This window comes from Phasianus colchicus, chromosome 13 (genome assembly GCF_987193195.1).
Source record: "Phasianus colchicus chromosome 13, bPhaCol1.hap1.1, whole genome shotgun sequence".
Taxonomy (NCBI): domain Eukaryota; kingdom Metazoa; phylum Chordata; class Aves; order Galliformes; family Phasianidae; genus Phasianus; species Phasianus colchicus.
In genome coordinates, this window is record NC_143448.1 from 2,110,485 (window position 1) to 2,129,107 (window position 18,623).

Here is an 18,623-nt window from a genome sequence, read left to right on the forward strand (position 1 = left end):
TTCTGTGGGCTCTGTGTGTCTCCCCAACCCCTGTACCCCCATCCCATCAGCCCTGTGAGCCCAGCTCAGCTGGGCTGTATCCAACCTGACCTGGGGATGCAGTGGCATCCACCTCATCCACTCCCTTCATCTCAAGGGCTGGTGATGCTAAGGAGGTGATGCAGGAGGGAAGGATCCCGAGGGCGCTCTGAGAGCTGGCCATGCAAAAACCATCGTCTCATTTTACAGATGAGAGTACGGGCTGCTCTGCACATCAGAGAATGGCTGAAGTTGGGAGGGACCTCAAAGCTCACCCAGCCCCGAGCCCTGCCGCAGGCTGGCTGTCCCCAGGTCCCATCCAGTGAGCCTGGAGCGCTCACTGCATTCATTGCTCCGCTCTGATTTTCAATCCGATCCGGAGCCGCTCGGGGGGCGTAGCGCGGGGCGGGCGGCGCCGGCGCGGTTGCGGTGAGCGGCGGGGCGGGGAGAGAAAGCGGTGCGGCCCCGGCGGGGGGAGGGACGGGCGTGGGCACGGCTTCGGGAGGCGGCTCCGGACCGCAGAGAGAGATCGCCCCGCCCGGGTGAGCGGGGGGGTCCCGTTGGGTCCGGCGGGGGCTGGGGGTTCCCGTAGGGTGCAGCCTGGGCGCGGGGGCCGCCCGTCGTGCCTCCGGGTTAAACGCGGTCCGGGCGGGAGGCCCGGCGGTTCCCCTGGGCCGTGCGGGTTCCCCCCCGAGCCCCGCCGGCCTCCGTCCGCGCTGCGTGGCGGTGCGCGGGGACGGGGCGGCTGGCCGGGGGCACCGCGCGGCCGTTCCCGCAGCGATGTGCGCCCCGCGCCGGGCGTGCGCTGCGGTGGTCGTTGCGGGTCTCGCTGAGCCCGGCCCTGACCTTTACCCCGCAGCACGTGTGTAGCAGCTTCTGCAGAGCTTGCAGAAATTGGGGCTGGAATTCAGGAAGCTCAGCAGGGCTCGTGCCCGCAGCAACGTGCGTCCCGTGAACCCAGCGAGGCAGAGGTGAGCTCTCCTTCCCTGGAGCATGTGTGCGCTGTAGGGCACTCGCTGTCCTTGTGCCCTACCCCGTTGTCTCTCTCTAACAGAGGCTGTAGGGGTACTGGAGGATCCTCAGCAGCCTCATGTTCTCCTCCAGCCCTTTCCAGCAGTGACAGCCTGGCTGTTTGCTGTCGCCAAACCCGATGGAGCCAATGCTGCCCCACGGCATTCGGCTGACCCCGGTGCGGGAGCGCTAGCAGGATACACAGCTGGGAGGAGCAGGCCCTGCCGGCAGGAGGATGGCTCAGGCCGCCGGGAGCATCAACACTGACTACAGGGACTGGGAATGGAGCGCCGATGCCGGGGAACGGGCCAGGCTCCTGCAGAGCCCCAGCGTGGAAGCGGTGCCGAAGAGCGGGGAGAGCCAAGGGAACGGAGCCGGGGCCACGTCGGCGCTGGGCGCGGTGTTCATCGTGGTGAATGCGGCTCTTGGGGCCGGGCTGCTCAACTTCCCCGCTGCCTTCAACATGGCTGGCGGCGTGGCTGCGGGCATCGCGCTGCAGATGGTGAGAGCTGGGGTGGGACAGCCCTTGTCCCACGTCTGGAGGAGCTGGGGGGGACGTGGAGCTCCATGTAGGGGCCGTGGGGAGGAGGAGATCCTGGGTGGAAACCCCTCAGGTGAAGCAGAGGTTCGGACTTCTGAGGAGCAGCAGGGATGTTGCGTGCGTTTTGGGGTGGCTTTGGGAACGTCGGCTTGCTGCTGCCTCACTTTGTCCCCTCCCTGTCTCTTCCCTTACCCCAGTGCATGCTGATCTTCATCATCGGAGGACTGGTGATCCTGGCGTACTGCTCGCAGGCCAGCAATGAACGGACGTACCAAGAGGTGGTGTGGGCGGTGTGTGGGAAGGTGCCAGGTGTGCTGTGTGAGGTGGCCATCGCCGTTTACACCTTTGGCACCTGCATCGCTTTCCTCATCATCATTGGAGACCAGGAGGACAAGAGTGAGTGGCCCAAGGAGCAATGGGTTGTATCCCTTCTTCTGGAAAGGGGGAAGGATGTGATCCTTTGGGTAGATGTGGCGCTGAGCAACGTGGCTTGGGGGGGATGGATTGGGGTTGGATGTGGTGATCTTAGTGGTCTTTTCCAACCAAAATGATCCTGTGATTCTGTGACCTTATCTCTGCCCACAGTCATTGCTGCTCTGGTGACAGAGCCTGAGGAAGCAGGGAGCAGCCGCTGGTACACGGACCGCAAGTTCACCATCAGCATCACTGCCTTCCTCCTCATCCTACCCCTCTCCATCCCCAAGGAGATCGGCTTCCAGAAATATGCCAGGTGGGTAGGAGAGCCCTGCAGGGCTGGGGGGGTGATCTGGGGAGAGTGAGTGACAGCACCTGGTGTCTTCCTTGGGGAAAGAGAAGAGCAGGGATCATCCTGGTTGTAGGGGTTGGGATGGCCCAGGCTGTGCAAGCAGAGCGATGGGGCTGGAGATGTTGGGAGGAGACCCTCAGACATCCTCAGAGCTGGGAGGCAGGATGCTGATGGCTTGCTGTCCCCTCCTGCAGCTCTCTGAGTGTGATTGGCACGTGGTATGTCACCGCAGTCATCATCATCAAGTACATCTGGCCTGACAAGGAGCTTGTGCCTGTGGAGATTCCTACCAGGTGCGTGCAAGAGATGTGATGCTGATGGTCTCAGCTGGATTTCCAGTCCTCCAGCACAGGATTTGAGGAGAACAATTCACTTTTAGCTCTGCTACAGCTGCATCAAACCTCAGAAAGGAGAGATCTGGGTCTCCTTTGGGGTGATTTTTGGTTATTTCCTTTGCCTGTCTGGCTTTCCTTTCCTTCACAGTATGGGACTATTTCTGAACCCAGTGTGGGCAGGCATGGCTGCCCCAGGAATTTTAGGGCAGAGCACAGTTAAGATTAGTTTTCTTTACTGCCCAAATTAATCCTTATTTTTTCTTTTTTTTTTTTTAGCAATTCTTTTATTTTTGATCCCAGGAAAACCTTTATCCATGCAAAAGCTCTGTCCCAGGTGGGAGCAATTGGTGGCTGAGTTGGGGGCAGGTCAGCAGAGGAACAAACACTTCCCACATGCCCCTACTCTGACTGGTGGCCGTTTCTCTCCCCAGCCCCTCCACCTGGATGGCCGTGTTCAATGCCATGCCCACCATCTGCTTTGGATTCCAGGTAGCTTTGAGCAGCACACAGGATCCTGTGCATCTCCCTGCTGCTCTGGCTCATCCCATAACGTGTCCCCTCGCTCTTTTCATGTCTCTGGCAGTGCCACGTGAGCAGCGTGCCTGTCTTTAACAGCATGAAGCAGCCAGAGGTGAAGACATGGGGAGCAGTGGTGACAGCAGCCATGGTGATTGCTCTCTTTGTCTATACTGGCACTGGTAAGTGAGGGGACCCCATGGTGGCTTGCGTGGTCCTGGGAGGAGCTATGAGCTCCTGGGGACAGACGCTTGGGTCAGCAGAGGTACCTTGAACACACATCCAGGAGGGTCTTTCCCTGATCCCTGCTGAGCATGCCCTTCCCTGGCAGGTGTCTGTGGCTTCCTGACCTTTGGGGCCAGCGTGGACCAGGATGTGTTGCTTTCCTACCCCTCCAATGACATCCCCGTTGCCCTCGCTCGGGCCTTCATCATCCTGTGTGTGCTGACATCTTACCCCATCCTGCACTTCTGTGGCCGGTGAGTGAGGAGAGGCAGTGGGGCTGGCGCAGGCATGGGGGCACTGCTGGAAACCCTCCTTCCTTCCCATGGCTCTGTGCCCACAGGGCTGTTCTGGAAGGCCTCTGGCTCCGCTACACCGGAGTGACAGTGGAGGAGGACGTGGTTCGGGAGCGGAGGAGACGCCTGCTGCAGACCATTAGCTGGTTCCTTCTGACTCTCCTCCTGGCTCTGTTCATCCCTGATATTGGCAAAGTCATCTCTGTCATTGGAGGCTTGGCTGCCTGCTTCATCTTTGTCTTCCCAGGTACATCCTGGGATGCTCCATGGTCGGTGGAGGTCTCATGGCCTTGTATTGCAAAGAGGGAGGGGGTGGGATGGGAACATAGGAGCTAGGAGACCTTTAGAGAAAGAGGACCAACTGGTTTTGACTGCTGTCTCTACTCCAGAACTGGGAGCATGGGAGAAGCAGTGGGCTAGGTGAGAACGGGCTGAAGGAAAACTATCTCATCAGGCAGCAGCATGCTCTGCCCCTTTCCAGAGCAGGCTGGGAATTGGTTGGGGTTGGACTGTAGCTCATCCCCTGTGGGCGGAAAAAGGCAAAGAGAAACAGGAGAGGACGTGTTCGCCCTCCCCTTGCCTCAGTGGAACTCAGTTCAGCTCCCTGGTCTGCAGGGCGTCTGCTCAGTCTTTGTCTGGGTTTAATGTGCCTCCTGTCCCTCTCAGGGCTCTGCCTGATTCAAGCCAAACTCTCCGAGATCCAAGAAACCAGAGCAGTCAGGTAATGAGCTTCCCCTCTCCCTGCTTTTCCTGTGGGATTTGGGCATAAAGGTCCCCCTCTAAGTGCAGCCCATTCTTGTGCATCCGCAGCTGGTGGGCCCAGGTTGGCTACGGGGTATTCATGGTCACCCTTGGAGCCTTCATCTTCGGACAGACCACTGCCAATGCCATCTTCGTGGATCTCGCAGCCTGACCCCTCCTCCAGGCAGGACCCTGCTGCTGCTGAGGGGAAGTAGATTTCCCATCAGACTGAGGGGGAGCAGGGAGAAAACATTTTATCATATTGGGAATGTCCAAAAGGAGTGCTGAAATGCAGGGCTTCGCTGGAAGAGCCCTGCAGGACTTGTGTCTTGTTGTCTTAACACACCAAGCAGTCAGGCTTGCCTTCTCAGTCCTGACTCCCTGGTGACGGAGGAGAACCCCACTCACTCCGTGCTGACATCCAGGTCAAATCCTTTCTGCCCCTCTGGGGTGGGCTTCACTAAGGGATCCCGTTTGAGTTTGCACAGGAAAGCGCACTACTTTCTTCAGTGTTGGGGGAACTTCTTTCCAGCACTTTCACAGCTTAAAGTCACAGCACTGGAGGGAGGCGGTGTGTCTTGTTTAAAGGGAACTAGGGACCGTGCTTTAATTTATAGTTGGTGAGAGTGAGCTGCGATCAGAGCATAAAACAAATGGTGCATCTGCAGAAAGGGAGAAAGCAAAGGGAGCTCTGCCTCGCTGAGCAGCTCTGGGGCGATGGGCCCCGGCTGATTTCCATCACCTCAAAGTGAGTGAGTTTTACTGTGCATGAGCACAGCAATTCCTCTGCCACCTTAAACCCATTAGCTTAGACAGTGACATCTCCTCTGTCCTCTTCTGTGTCTGTGTTTGGTTTTAAGTTTGCTCTCCTGTGGCTCGTCCTGCCAGCCTGCTCTTCTCTCCTAGTGCTAGCAGGCGTTTTCCCTCCCATTTTCCTCTGACCAGGCTGCACTTGATGTTAGGAAGTGGGAATGTTGCATTAAGCCTGATTTTAACTTGCCATTTGTGGGAAGGGGATCGGGAAGACCGCAAGAGCAAAGTTTACATTGCCAGCCCCAGCCTCAGGGCTGGCAGACTCACTGGAGAAGGTGCTGTGAACTGGATCTGCTTACTGGAAACACTACGCTAGAACCAAGCTCTTAATTTCAAATCCTGTTCTTCTGGAGTGCATGGCCAAGGAGTGGGCCAGCTGTAGGTTTTAAGGGATGCTCTGGGGATAAAGCAGGCAGTATTAATCCATTTTATATTGTTCCTGTTATTGTTCTCGTTTGTGCTGTGGCTGTTGCTGCTCTGGGATGTTCCTCCTTAGCCTTTCCCAATAGTTTCATTTCTGCTTCTTGGTTATTTCTTTGGGTGTAGAAGTTCCCCCAGCTGCAGATGAGGATTGGGGCAGTTAAATCTCAGCAGCCAACTGCTTTTGTTGAGACTTTAAGATCCCTTGGTCTTTGGCTTCTAAATTCCTAGGCAGGGAGAGATTGATGTTCATGTATCCTCATGAATGGTCTCAAAGCAGTGCTTGGCAGACATGGGACATGGCCCAGCCTGTGACAGTGGGAAGATGAATGGTGACATGTTGATGCAGTCTTTGCCATGTTCCTTTCCCTCTATGACCAGCCAGCAGTGGGTGAGAGGATGGCCTCCTTGCTGGTGTCATTCATCCTCTCCCTACAGTGCTTGTGGTGTATGGGTGTGCATGGACAAAAGGTGGCTTCAGCCTGGCTCTCACACTCTGCAGCTCCCAGGCAGTGCTGGCACAGCTCTGGGAAGGGTTTTTCACCTAAATGCACATTTCTTCCCAGAATCTGCTCTGTAATTTGAATACTCCCCACCTTCCCCCATCTCTCTGAGGTGAGATGGGAAAATCCAGACAGAAAATGAGAAGGAAAGCCCAAATAAATTGTTGTGGGGGACTGTGTGAAGTATTGTGTACCTCTGGTCTCTTCCAGGATAGCTCCATCCTCTGCGCCTTTTGCTTTTCACATGAAAAGGCTCCAGCAAACCTCCTGTTTGCATCACCGCCGTGTGCTCACCTGGGAACAGAGGAGTGATGTCAGTGTGCTGGGCTCTCCAGAAATCAGGCCGTGTTTCAGGGAATACGAAGCGTGCAGTGTATGTGAGCATACACAGCCTGCTTTCCTAGAACGAGAGCAAGAGATGGAAGGAGCCAGAGCCTGGGGTTAGTGGGTGTTGTGTCTAAACACAGTTCATCTGTGCTGCACGTGGGAGCAAGGACATCACAGGCACAAGCTGTCTCCAAGCCCCTTCTGGCTCGGGCTTCCTTGTCCATACTTCCCTTTTTCCCCCGTTTCTTTCTTCCCCTTTTTCTCCTCTTTCTCTCCTTCCCTCCCCCCTCCCTCCTTCGCTTCTTTCCCTTGCCCCGCTTTCTTTCCCTTTTCCCCCTTTTTTTTCTCCCTTCCTTTCCCTCCCTCCCTTCCTTCCTTTTCCTTTTCCTTTTCCTTTTCCTCTCTCTCTCTCTCTTTCTCTCTCTCTTTCTCTCTCTCTTTCTCTCTCTCTTTCTCTCTCTCTTTCTCTCTCTCTTTCTCTCTCTCTTTCTCTCTCTCTTTCTCTCTCTCTTTCTCTCTCTCTTTCTCTCTCTCTTTCTCTCTCTCTTTCTCTCTCTCTTTCTCTCTCTCTTTCTCTCTCTCTTTCTCTCTCTCTTTCTTTCTTTCTCTTTCTGTCCCTCCCTTCCTCCCTTCTCCCTCCCTTCCTTCCTTCCTTCTTTTTCCCTTTTTTTCCCCTTTCCTTTTCTCCTTTCTCTTTTCTTTTTCTCCTTTTCTCCTTTCTTTCCTTCTCCCCCTTCCTTCTTTCTTTCACTCGTTTCCCCTTTTCTTTCTTGCTTGCTTTCCTGCTTTTCCCATCTTCCTTTCCTTCCCTTCTCTCCCACCCCTCCAAAACACACACAAAAAAAGCAAAGATCCCTGGATAAGCACCTCAGCTATCTCCGCTGGCTTTGCAGCACCTGCAGCGTGGTCCTGAGCATGAAGGAGAGCCCAGATAAGCAGGGCTGCGATACTCGTGGGGTCTTCAGGTACAAACCAGGCTCAGCCAAGACTGCAGTGGTGTGGGCCGGAGCCGGGCTGCAGGATGTGTGTTGTGTCCTCACAGGAGTGCAGGCAACCAGAGATGCCGCTCAGTTTCGTGTCCCTCGCGGTGCTGTGTGTGGAGGAGGGTTTGCATCGTGCCCTGCTCTCGGCGTTCTGTGGTGACAGGGCTGTTTCTCTGTTTGCCTTACCACTCCTGTGGCTGTTTACAGACTTTTTATGTAATTTTTTTTTTTTTTTTAAGTGCAAAAAGTAAAACAAAAACCCGACCCTGGATGACCTTGACTCAATAAAAGTGAATTGTGATGAGTATCCCAGGCGGGCCCAATGTGGTTTCTGCATGGCTGTGTGGTCTCATGGGGGAGACGACCCCGAAACGCGAGCAGGACGGGCTGTGGGGCACAGCCCAGGGTGACGGGGGGGGCTTCATGTCACAGAATCACGAAATCCTTAAGGTTAGGAAAGCCCCAAAGACCCCCAAGCTCCCCCCCCCCCCATCCCCTCAGGGCCCGCACAAAATGGCGGCCCCGCCGGCCCACACCACTGCGCGCCTGCGGGGGGCGCGCGGCACGGACCGCACCACCAACCCGCGGTGGGGGGGGGGCTGCAGTACCGCAGTCCAGCGCTAGAGGGCGCTGCGCGCGGGCCGTACCACCGCTGTGTGTAGGGGGGAGGCGGTTGGGAGGACCGCACCACTGCGCGGAGGGGGAGGCGGTTGGCACCACTGTGGGGGGGCTGCTCTCCCCCCCCCCTCCTCCCCGTGACTCCGGGCGCCCTTTGGCGCTCCCCGCCACTTCCGCTTCCTGCGTCGCGCTGATTGGCCGTCCCGAGCGGCCAACGCTTGTTGATCTCCGGGGCGCATGCTCCGGCAAAGACGCCCGCCGGCTCTCATTGGCCCGAGCGCTAGGAAGGAGATCGGCCGGCTTCGACCAATCGGAATTCGTTCCTCACTCCGCGCTGAGGGCCGCGGGGAGGACGGCGGAACGCTCCGCGAGAGTCAGCCGCGCCGATTGGTCGGACGGCACGGAGCGGCGCGCTCCGATTGGCGAAACGCCGGGCGGGGGGGGCGGGAACCTCCGCGCGTCCCTCCCTCTCCACCCCCCGCTGGCGTGCCGCGAGGGGACGGGGGAGGGGAAAGGCCGCGACGTGAGCGCGCGACCCCGTCCGCCATTTTGTAGCGCAACGGCGGAGACCAGAGGAGAAAAGCGCGAGCGGCCGCAGCCCGTCGCCTCGCTTCGGCCCCGCCGCCTCCGAGGTGAGAACTGCGGGCTGAGCTGGGAGCACCGGAGCCGTTCGGGAGGGGGGGGGGAGCAGACGGAAGGGGGCACGGCGGAGGTGCGGGGCCGGGCGGGAGGAGCGCGGCCTGCGAGGCCCGCGGCGCTGTGTGAGGCCTGGCGCGCGTTGCCGCCTCTCAGCTGCGTTCGGCGCTCGGAGCGGCGGCACGGCCGATTTCCGGCTGCCCCCTTCCCCCTCCGGGCTGAGCGGGGTCCTGTGGAGAAGCGCCATCCGCACGGCTCCGGGCCGTCCCCCCTCGGCGGGGTTGGCTGTGGGAGCGCTGCTACCGGCTCGGTGGGCCCGGGGAGCACCAGGAGAACCGGCAGCCCTAACGCCGCCTCGGGGCTGCAACAGTTGGCTGTCCTGTTGGGATAGCTGCGGGTGTTTGAGCAGTTCTCTTTGGACGGCTCGGCTTCTGCCTATCAGTGGAGCACCAGCGGTTTGTTTGGGCTGAGTGATTGCAGCCTTGCAGGACCTAAAGGGAGTCTGTGAACGGGAGGGGAGTCAGCTCTTTACAGGGGTAGATAACAGCAGGACGAGGGGAAATGGCTTTAAGCTGAGGGAGGGGAGATTTAGGTTGGATGTCAGGGGGAAGTTCTGTACTATGAGAGTGGTGAGGTGCTGGAACAGCTGCCCAGAGAGGCTGTGGATGCCCCGTCCATCCCTGGAGGTGTTCAAGGCCAGGTTGGATGGGGCCCTGGGCAGCCTGGGCTGGTGTGAAATGTGGAGGTTGGTGGCCCTGCATGTGGCAGGGGGTTGGAGCTTCATGATCCTTGAGGTCCCTTCCAACCCTGGCCATTCTGTGATTCTGTGACTTATGCCTGTGTTTACAATAGAAACGAAGTAACCTTAAAAAAAATAAAATACAATAATAACAACACACGGCTGGTACTTGAAGGCTGTAGAGCACTGGAACAGGCTGCCCAGGGAAGCTGTGGAGTCCCCTTCTGTGAAGTTATTCAAGACCCCCTGGGGGATTCCCAGAGGTTCCTTCCAGCCCCTGTGGTTCTCTGATTAATTTTTACATACATCTGCAGCTCACACCTGCTCACAAGTCCAACCTTTTAGAAGGAAGCGTGACATCTGCTCTCAATGGGACTTGCCTTTTTTTCCTCTAAAGCAGGCAGCAGCACAGGTGTGACCCTGATAAGTCACTCCTAGTGCATGTAACTTGAGTGTTTCCTGTTTCTAAGGTAACTACGTTGGCATTGACTAAAATTATAGGTGGGTCAAGCCTGGGTGAGGTGACTGTCATCAACAGGAAGCACACATAGCTGGTAGTGAATGCACAGTGTTGTGTGACACTCTTTCCAGAGTGTTCTTCCCTTCTCTGTGTTTGTTTTCTGGCGTTAGCCATTCATCCTTACAGCCTGGTTTCTTGAAGGCAGGCTCACAGCAAACTTACTTTCTCCCTATGTCTCCTCTTTGGAGAAACACCTCATCCTGTTTATCCATCTAGCATAGCGCTCTTGGTTTTAATTGTATGATTTATTTGCATGGTGTTTTCTGGCAGGAGTTGAGAACCTCATCAGCAAATGTGTGCTGCTGTTATTGTCACTTGAGTTGTTTTATCCTCCACCTGCAGTACTTGAAGCCTTTGCAGCCCTTGAAGCTCAGTGGGAATAGTTCCTCAGCTCTGCAAAAATACCAAGAACAAAAAACCCAAAGTTTGGCTTAAAGTTTGTTTTTCTGGTAAGGTAGCTGCTAAATGTGTACTGAGGACTTGAGATTTGTTTTTGTCATCCTCAGCAGTGAGGTTTGTTTCTCCTCCTGTTCTGCTTCAGGTTAGTAGGGAGTGTTTGAACTTGTTGAAGTGTTTTGGCCACACCTGACTACTGGTTACATATTAGCCCTCTCTATCCTGTGCGTTTGGATTTTAGCCTACAATTGTATCCCATTTATGTTCTTGTAACTCAGCAGCACTCTGCAGCGTTGAAGAGAATCCACTGAAGCTTCTCCCCTGCCAGATGTTGGGTTGCTGACCCCTCCATTTCCTCAAGAAGCACTCAGGCCATGCAGCACTGTAGGTTTCAGCAGATGTTTTCTGCCTCTTCAAAGTTTGCCCTGTTGCACAATACAAAATGGCAGTGTTCTAAGAGCTCCCCAGTCCTGTGTCTGAGAGCTAATCCAGTTACTGTATCAAGGCCTGTAACTGCAGGTAGCAGTTCTGTCAGCGGATGTAATGTGTCGGTAAACTCTTGCTGGCTTAGGACTGATCGTTCTGTACCTGTCCAGGAGGCAGGTTTGCCACAGGGACTCAAAGCTGCTTGAATTCTTGAGGCCAGGGTAGGGAGATTCGTTTTCACTAAGAATATGCACATCTAAAAATAAAGTCTGCCTTGCATAGCATTCATAGCTTCCTTAATCAGTCCAGCAGAAATTAAGTTCAGTCTTGCGTACAATGGCCAGGAGGGTACCTGTGCCATTCTGCTTTCCTGGCAGTGCTGGATTTTGGATACTGCTATAAGTTAGGTTGCACTGTTGGAAACTTTGAAGCACTGTCAGTCTCGTGCTGGTGGGAGCTGCAAGTGGCTGTGCATTGGGATACATACCACGCAAACCATATATTTAGAATGTAGATAGGAAGCTGCTTCCTTCACTATAGTGTTCTGCCCTTGAGTCACTGTGTCTGTTCAGGCTTTGGTTCTGTTTCCTAGGAGAGGAAAGCCCTGCTATGACTGTTGTGCTGTTGAGCACACAGAGTTGGTGGCCTCTGCTTTCCAGCGATGCTGCAGCTGGGCTGTGTCTGTGCTCTGCAGGGCTTTGTGCAGCAGCAGGGAGGGTCAGGCTGTAGGCACGTGCTCTCCTGTGGCTCAGCCCAGCTCTGAAGTCCTGGGATGTAAAGGCTGCTTTGGGGTGGGGTGAGTCTGAGTGTTGTATTTGTATCAGCCTGAGGAGCAATATCCAGCAATATCCATTTCTCTTCCTAGTGGCCAGAGAGGGAAATCCTGAAGCTTGACTTACTGGCTGAGGAATGACAGCACTGGGGTACTGGTGTGGGTCCTGCTCCTGAGTATGTACCAGGAGCAGGGTTCCCTTGTCAGCTCTTTGTGGGGCGTTGAGCTGTAATCACTGTGGCAGCAATAGTCTGTCTGTTTGTAACAATTACTTGTCAAAAGCTTTAGGTTGGTGTGGTATGCTGAGAACTGCTTGAAAAGCATGTGCCTGCAATGCCTGGTGATGCTATCTAAAATCCAGTTACCATTTACATACAGAAGGTCAGCTGCCACTCTCCTGATCTGTCCTGATAACCTCTGTGCTCCCACCTTTCCTACAGAACTTCTGCACTTAGTGGGTTTTTAAGCCTGTGAATGAAGGTGATGAGTTGAAATCTACCAGAGGAGCAGAAATAAATCTGAAAGCTTTCTGTGATTCTTCTTGTTGAGACTTTCAGCAAGTTCTGAAATTCTTTCATGATGCTTCTAGCTTGTCTTTGTCAGCTAGGCTGCTTTCAGTATTAGTTTAAATTGTAGTTGGAAGATCTTGGTGTGAATGGGAACTGTAGTTCCTAGGAGCACATCGGGTTTCTGTGGCATCATAACAGGTTGCCCAAGGAGGCTGTGGATGCCCCATCCCTGCAGGCATTCAAGGCCAGGCTGGATGTGGCTCTGGGCAGCCTGGGCTGCTGGTTGGTGACCTGCACATAGCAGGGGGTTGGAAGTGGATGATCATTGTGCTCCTTTTCAACCCAGGCCATTCTGTGATTCTATGATAGAAGTTAAAAATAAAAAACAGAAGGATCTTCATCTGCTGTGGTGAAACACATTGCTTATGAAGTTTGTTATCTGGAGGACCAAAGGGAGAATTAGTTGTGTGTAAACCTGCCTGTCTCTACAAGAAGCACACTGCTGTCCCTTCCACTGGAGCTAACCTGTGGGCATCCTTCCTGTTGTGGCAGGAGAAAGTGTTAAACAGGCATGTGGTAAAGAACAGCTCTAAGTGTGAATGAATACCTCCTATCCAGAGAGAGAAGGGGAAGAAGCTGCAGCTCTGTGTGGCACAGCCCTGTCTGCTTGCTTCACTGCTTCCACCCCTGGGAAACAGCAGAGCTGCTTCCCAGAGCTGCTTCCCCTGGGACTCCTGCGACTGCTGCTTGTGCACAACTTGCTTTGGGATGCAACCGTATCGTGTTGGCAATCTGTGATTTAACAGATGAGATGTCAAGTGCCAAGATTTGTGTTGTCATAGGAATTTATTAAGCTGGCACGCTCCGCCGTTCTCTCTCACTGGAAAGCTGTTTCTCTAGGAGCCAAATGTTAGGGTTAGTTTATTGCAGCTCTTTGTGTGTGTTGCTCATTCACAACTGCTTGTTTTGCTGCGTGCCACGGAGCGTGGTGCTATTTGATAGCAGCCAGGCAAAATGTGGCAGAGATGGCCAAAGAGCACATTCTGTAAACTCCTGATTGATGCTTGGAGTGATCGTGACCTCTGTTGGTTGCTGTGTGGTGCCTCATTTGCTATGCATCTCATTTTCTTCTTTCTCACAGTGCTGAAAGGGTGGTCATTCTTCCAGCTGAGCTGTTTGCTGGCTCCTTCAGACTGGCAGAGTGCAGAAAGGAATAAATGTGGTGGTTGGGTGCTGTGAAAACAACTAAGCTTGTGTTGCAAAAACTTCATAATGCTTTGCTTTCCTGGTGGATGTCATTATATCAAATGCTTTACATAAGTTAAGCTTTCAAAAGTGTCTGTATTATCAGTGTTGTTAAACTTCACTTGGTCTGCAGCTGAGCTTACAAGCAAGAAAAAGTGAACAGCTCTGAGGCGTATTACTGAATTGTTCTGTTAGTGCAGAGGAACCACTGTCTTTTTGATATTATATGAACAGACAGAAAAATACTTGTTGCAGAATATTATCCATTAAAGTAATGGCAGTTCCTGGGACAGAGCTGTGAAGTTGCTACAGAACTCAAACCTGATGCAATTTTGTCTTGCAGGTGCCATGTTTCTGTACAGAGGAAGACAACTGAGAAAGAGCTGAAGAAAGCAACACAACCAGATACAGGCTAATTGGGGGAAAAACAATTAACCTGTCTCTGAGGTGACTAAAGGGGAATAATGGTGATTTTGCGCCGGGCTCGGCCGCCTGCTTCCGCCCCAACCAGCAATGAATCTTGACTCGCTCTCGCTGGCCTTGTCTCAAATCAGCTACCTGGTGGACAATTTAACCAAGAAAAACTACCGAGCCAGCCAGCAGGAAATACAACACGTAAGTAAAGCAGCGATGTGACTGAGGAAGTCTTGGAGAGAAAGAATGGCAGTGTCAGGTGGAATTTCTCTCCTTGATTGAATTAAGCTCCACAGTGCTCTCCTGTGTGTGGCTCTGTGCTGCAGGATGGGGAGCTGCAGGTCCCAGGTGTTCGTGCTGGATTCATCTGTTGGGTGGTGGAGTACAGCAGCCGGTTGTTCCTCAGATCTGAAAGCAGGGTGTCTGTGGCTGTGCATTACAAGCATCCTCTGCTCATGGAGTATGGCATGCAGAGCTTTCCTAAACTCTTTCAGGTTCATTTTTTTCAGCTTCTGGATGCTCTCTAAGAGCATTAGGTGGGAGAGAGAGGAAACTATATTTCCTTGTCAAAGTTGCTCTTCTGAAAATGAGAAGATGTGGCTAATCTGAATACCTTCACCTACCTTGGGTGGAAGAGTTTTGCTCCTTGTTTCATTTGATGGAGTGTAGCGTGCTGGTAAGTCAGATGAGCTTCTGTGACCTTGGGTTTATAGGCAGAGTAGCTGTAGCTTGAAACAACAGAAAAATCTTAGATCTGGACAAGAATTCTGGTTTGACTGACCCTTTTAAATATAGTGCTGATTGCAGGATGGGCTGGAAACAGCTGTCAGCAGGGGAGCATTTAGGAGGAAGTGAATGCTACTGAGCAAGTTTCAGAAACTAGTTTAGATGGGTTCCCAGCACACAGCTGTGCCAGTTAAACATCTGTGCTCACAAGTTCAGTACTTGCAAGGGTGTGAAATCCTGCTGTCCTTAAATCAGCCTCTTTCAACAGATGAGCAGCTCCTGAAGCAAGGTGTGACTGAGGTGTGACTTGCAGGTTTAACGTGAAAAATTATGTCAGCATAATAAATTTCTAGGCTTGAGAGAATGTATGATCAGTCTTCTTTTTAGCTGGAATACAGATCTCTAAAATGGGGACAGGTTCCTCCTTATCCTTCACCACAGACCCCTTGGTGTGTTGAGAAAGTGCAAGTGGAAATGGCTGGTTTGAGTGTATGTGGCTATAACACAGAATTCAATACTCAGTTCTTCAAATCTCCACGCTCCCCTGTTGGTTTTAACTTGCTGGTATTACTTTAGTTCTGTGTCACCTCGTGCAGTTTCTCCTCAGATAGTTGCAGGGATAAGTGCATGCTTGAGCTGTCTCCATCTTGCTCACACTGCTCGGTGTGAATTTTTGGCATAACTCAGTTTTACAAAGCTCATGCCTAAGCATACAGAGTATGTGGAAAAGCATACTTGCAACTGTTCTTTTCACACATGATTAGTGAAAATAGTCTCTGATCTTAAGCTGCTGGCTTTCTTCCAGTATGCACTTCTGAACAAAATGCCATAGACTTTAAATACATCACTATGTAAAGGTGGCAGAGCTGATTTTTGCTTTAACGTGCTTTCAGTGACCATCTAACGTGGGTGATGCTTTAAGGCTGCTTTAAAAAATGGAACATGTATTTAAGAAAAAAAATCTATGCATTTTGTCAGAAAGATAAAGTCAAAAGAATGACTTCCTTCAAAATGGGTATGATGGTTTCCTTTTTCCTAAATTAGTGATGAGAGAAGAGCTTTGAGGACATACTCATCTAGGAAGGCAGAGCTCTCTGCATTCTGTTGAACAGGGCTGGAAAGCAGTTATTTCTGAGCTAAGCCTGTGTTTACCTGAGCAAAGTCCAGCTTGTCTGTGTGATAAATCCAAATACATGTGGTTCTACTACCTGTAGTTTATAATGAAGCTCAGTTTAACAGTTGCCAGAAGCAGGCATGTTTTGTACAGGGAAGCTAGCAATTCCCTTTATCTATTTCGTAGAAAAAAAAACTTCTGTGTCAGTGTAGTAGAGCTGAGAAATGCCTATGCTGCAATTCCAGTGTTTCCCCAATGGCATGTTTAGTTTTCAAATGCATAGCCTTCTGAAGTTACTTCTAAACAAGGAAGGAATCTAATTTTGATGCAGAGATGTACTGATAGCTTTGCTATGTACAGTTCTCTTCTGCATCCATCTGCTTTGATGAATTCATCATGGTTGTAGCTCACTAGAAGTTGGATCCAGCTTCGTGCCAGCCTTGTTACCATGTCTGAATCTACATATTTGATTGAGATTGATTTCTGAAGTCTGAACTAACTCAGTTTGACTGAGCAGCTTCCTACAAGTCGTGGGGAGTGGCTGCCCTTGGAGGCAGTGCTGTCAGCACAGTTGAAGTGGGCTATCTGCTCTGGGCTGATGTGTCATGGGCACATCCAGTTAGGATGCAGGGCTGGCTCTGACTTGGATGTTTCTTTCCAGCAGAACAAAGCTCGGCAACCACTGGGATAAGCAAAGGGAGGGGAAGCATAAGGTCAGATAACGATAGAGGAATTGAGCTGAAAGCCATCAGTCAGCAGAGCTGAAGTGGACGCAGCCTGCAGCAGTGCTGCTTGTCTTTTTTGCACAAGGAAACCACCAGCAGGCAGGGAGGTTTGTGGCAGGGCGAGGCACTGAACTTGATGGAAGGAGCTGGAGTGCAGGCAGAGCTGCTGGGGCATGCTTGCATGTCTTGTGGAAACAATGGCAACATCTCGCTGATGGATGAAGGTTGGATTTGATGTTTGCTGCTGTTATTTGGACAAATAAGGCAAGCTACTGGTGCTTAAGTGACTTGAAGCTTCTGCCAGTATGGATTCTATTAAAAACAAGCTGATGCTGTGCAGTTAGATATATGATATAAAGCAATGAATAAACACTGAAACAATCTGAAGGTTCTTCAGACAGCAAGCTGATGAGCTGGGCTGTAGTCAGGAGTTAAGACAAATGATGGGATGCTAAGAATGCTAAGAAAGGTATGGCCTTATGAAGAGTTGGAAGTGGTTGATTAGTGTTTAACAGATGTGGATCACCTATTTATTGCTGAGCTATAGAATTGGGCTGAATGAGCTCTAATGACAGGGGAGAAGTCTCAGCCACAGGTGTTCAGCATGTGCTGTTTGCTTTTAAAGTTTGCCAACAAGCAAGTTAGAGATGGTGGTGGTTTTTTTTTTTTTTTCAGTTAGAAGGCAGGAAACACTGTGTAGTGTTTTAAAAGAGCCTGAAGTAATTATGGCAGTCAGACATGAGCAGGAGACAAAGTAGAAGCTGCGAGCTCAGTGAAGCTGCAGTCCAGCGGCCTGTCTGGGCTACATCCCTTGTCTTGCAGAGCCGCATGCTCTCCCAGGGCTCTGTGCTCTTGTGGGCTGAGATACAGAAAATATAGGAGAAAAATACAGAGAAGTGGGAGTGTGGCACTACATGAGTCCTGGGCTGCTTTAGTGGCAGCGAAGCTTTAAGTCTTTCTTTCATGACTTAAAACCCCCTTCTCTTAGCTTTTCTTTAAGGATAAGACTTGCAAAATGCACAGCTTCTGTGTCCATGACTTGAGTCTAGATTCTTCTCCTGTCACCTTTTATATTTTTAATCTGCAAATAGATTTAATGACTTGGCTTTTAGGTTACTGATTAAAAGGGGCAACGTTCTCATTTGTGTAAAAACTGTAGACGAATGAACCACTAGAAACACTGCTGTGTCCATGGTATTAGTCCCAGATCATGCTTTATAACCACTGTTTGCTACTGAGGCTTTTTTGGATGTTTTCTTGCAGATTGTGAACAGGCACGGTCCCGAGGCAGACAGGCACTTACTACGCTGTCTATTCTCGCACGTGGATTTCAGTGGCGATGGTAAAAGCAGTGGCAAAGATTTCCATCAGGTAAAGTCTGCACTCAAGCAGTTGCTTGTTTGGGTTGATGTTTGCTGAACCTACAGCAGGGTGTGAACTGGGGGGTGAAGATGGTAGCTGCAAGTGAACTTCTGTTATGGCATGTGGCTTTTCTATTGCAAACAATTCTTGACAACTCTTCAACTCTCTGAAAGGGCGGATAATAGCAGGACAAGGAGAAATGGTTTTAAGTTGAAGGTGGAAAGATTTAGGTTGGATGTCGGGGGAAGTTCTTTACTATGAGAGTGGTGAGGTGCTGGAACAGCTGCCCAGAGGGGCTGTGGATGCCCCATCCATCCCTGGAGGTGTTCAAGGCCAGGTTGGATGGGGCCCTGGGCAGCCTGGGCTGCTGTGAAATGTGGAGGTTGGTGGCCCTGCCTGCAGCAGGGGGGTTGGAGCTTCATGATCCTTGAGGTCCGTTCCAACCCAAGCCATTCTATGACTGCCACTACTCTAATCTGAAGACAGTAAACTACTGATAACTGACTCTTAAAATACCTTGATCTGGGAAAACAGCTTACGTACAATTGTTTTTTTTCACTACGCACAATACTCTCCTTGAAAGCCTTTGCCCCAGAAAGCTTTGTCCCAGTTCACTAACTGACACTTCTGGTATTAGGTCATGCTTTTCATCCTTAAGCAATATTGGTGTGGACTGCTTAACTCACAAATAAGAACTAAATATTCTTAGATTGTCTATTGCAATGTGTGAGGGTGCTCACAGAGTATGAAGTGTCTCACACTTGCAAATCAGTTTTTTTTACCATTTAATGTTGAGTGTTTGGTCACTTAGTCTTAAAGAAAAAAAAAAACAACTAAATCTGAAGTAAACTTGATTGAAAAGGAATGAGTTCAATGAGTGTGAATGAAAATATAGGCACTTGCAAGACTGCTGTGCTTTATGTTTAGTT

General features: G+C 51.6%; 2 protein-coding genes across 8 annotated transcripts in view; both read left to right on the top strand.

The window, feature by feature from the left end:
• The first annotated feature begins 452 nt into the window (after window positions 1–452).
• Window positions 453–7,010, top strand: SLC38A7 (solute carrier family 38 member 7). Of its 2 annotated transcripts, none has more exons than XM_031615327.2 (12): window positions 453–560; window positions 878–989; window positions 1,073–1,531; window positions 1,768–1,966; window positions 2,156–2,300; window positions 2,531–2,629; window positions 3,103–3,160; window positions 3,255–3,369; window positions 3,519–3,666; window positions 3,753–3,952; window positions 4,372–4,426; window positions 4,516–7,010. In XM_031615327.2, exons 3-12 carry the CDS (start codon window positions 1,265–1,267, stop codon window positions 4,616–4,618), a joined length of 1,389 nt encoding a protein of 462 aa, XP_031471187.1. In that variant the 5' UTR covers window positions 453–560; window positions 878–989; window positions 1,073–1,264; the 3' UTR covers window positions 4,619–7,010. The 2 variants fall into 2 exon arrangements, with proteins under 2 accessions (XP_031471187.1, XP_031471186.1); XM_031615326.2 differs by having other exon boundaries at window positions 1,123–1,531.
• Window positions 7,011–8,575: 1,565 nt separating this feature from the next.
• The window catches only part of CNOT1 (CCR4-NOT transcription complex subunit 1), a 53,574-nt gene continuing 43,526 nt past the window's right edge, over window positions 8,576–18,623 (top strand). For all 6 annotated transcript variants that reach the window (XM_031615541.2, XM_031615542.2, XM_031615545.2 and 3 more), the window contains exons 1-3: window positions 8,576–8,742; window positions 13,697–13,968; window positions 17,596–17,703. In XM_031615541.2, the coding sequence (XP_031471401.1) occupies window positions 13,867–13,968; window positions 17,596–17,703 (210 nt within the window). In that variant the 5' untranslated portion in view covers window positions 8,576–8,742; window positions 13,697–13,866. The remainder of the gene's footprint in view (window positions 8,743–13,696; window positions 13,969–17,595; window positions 17,704–18,623) is intronic.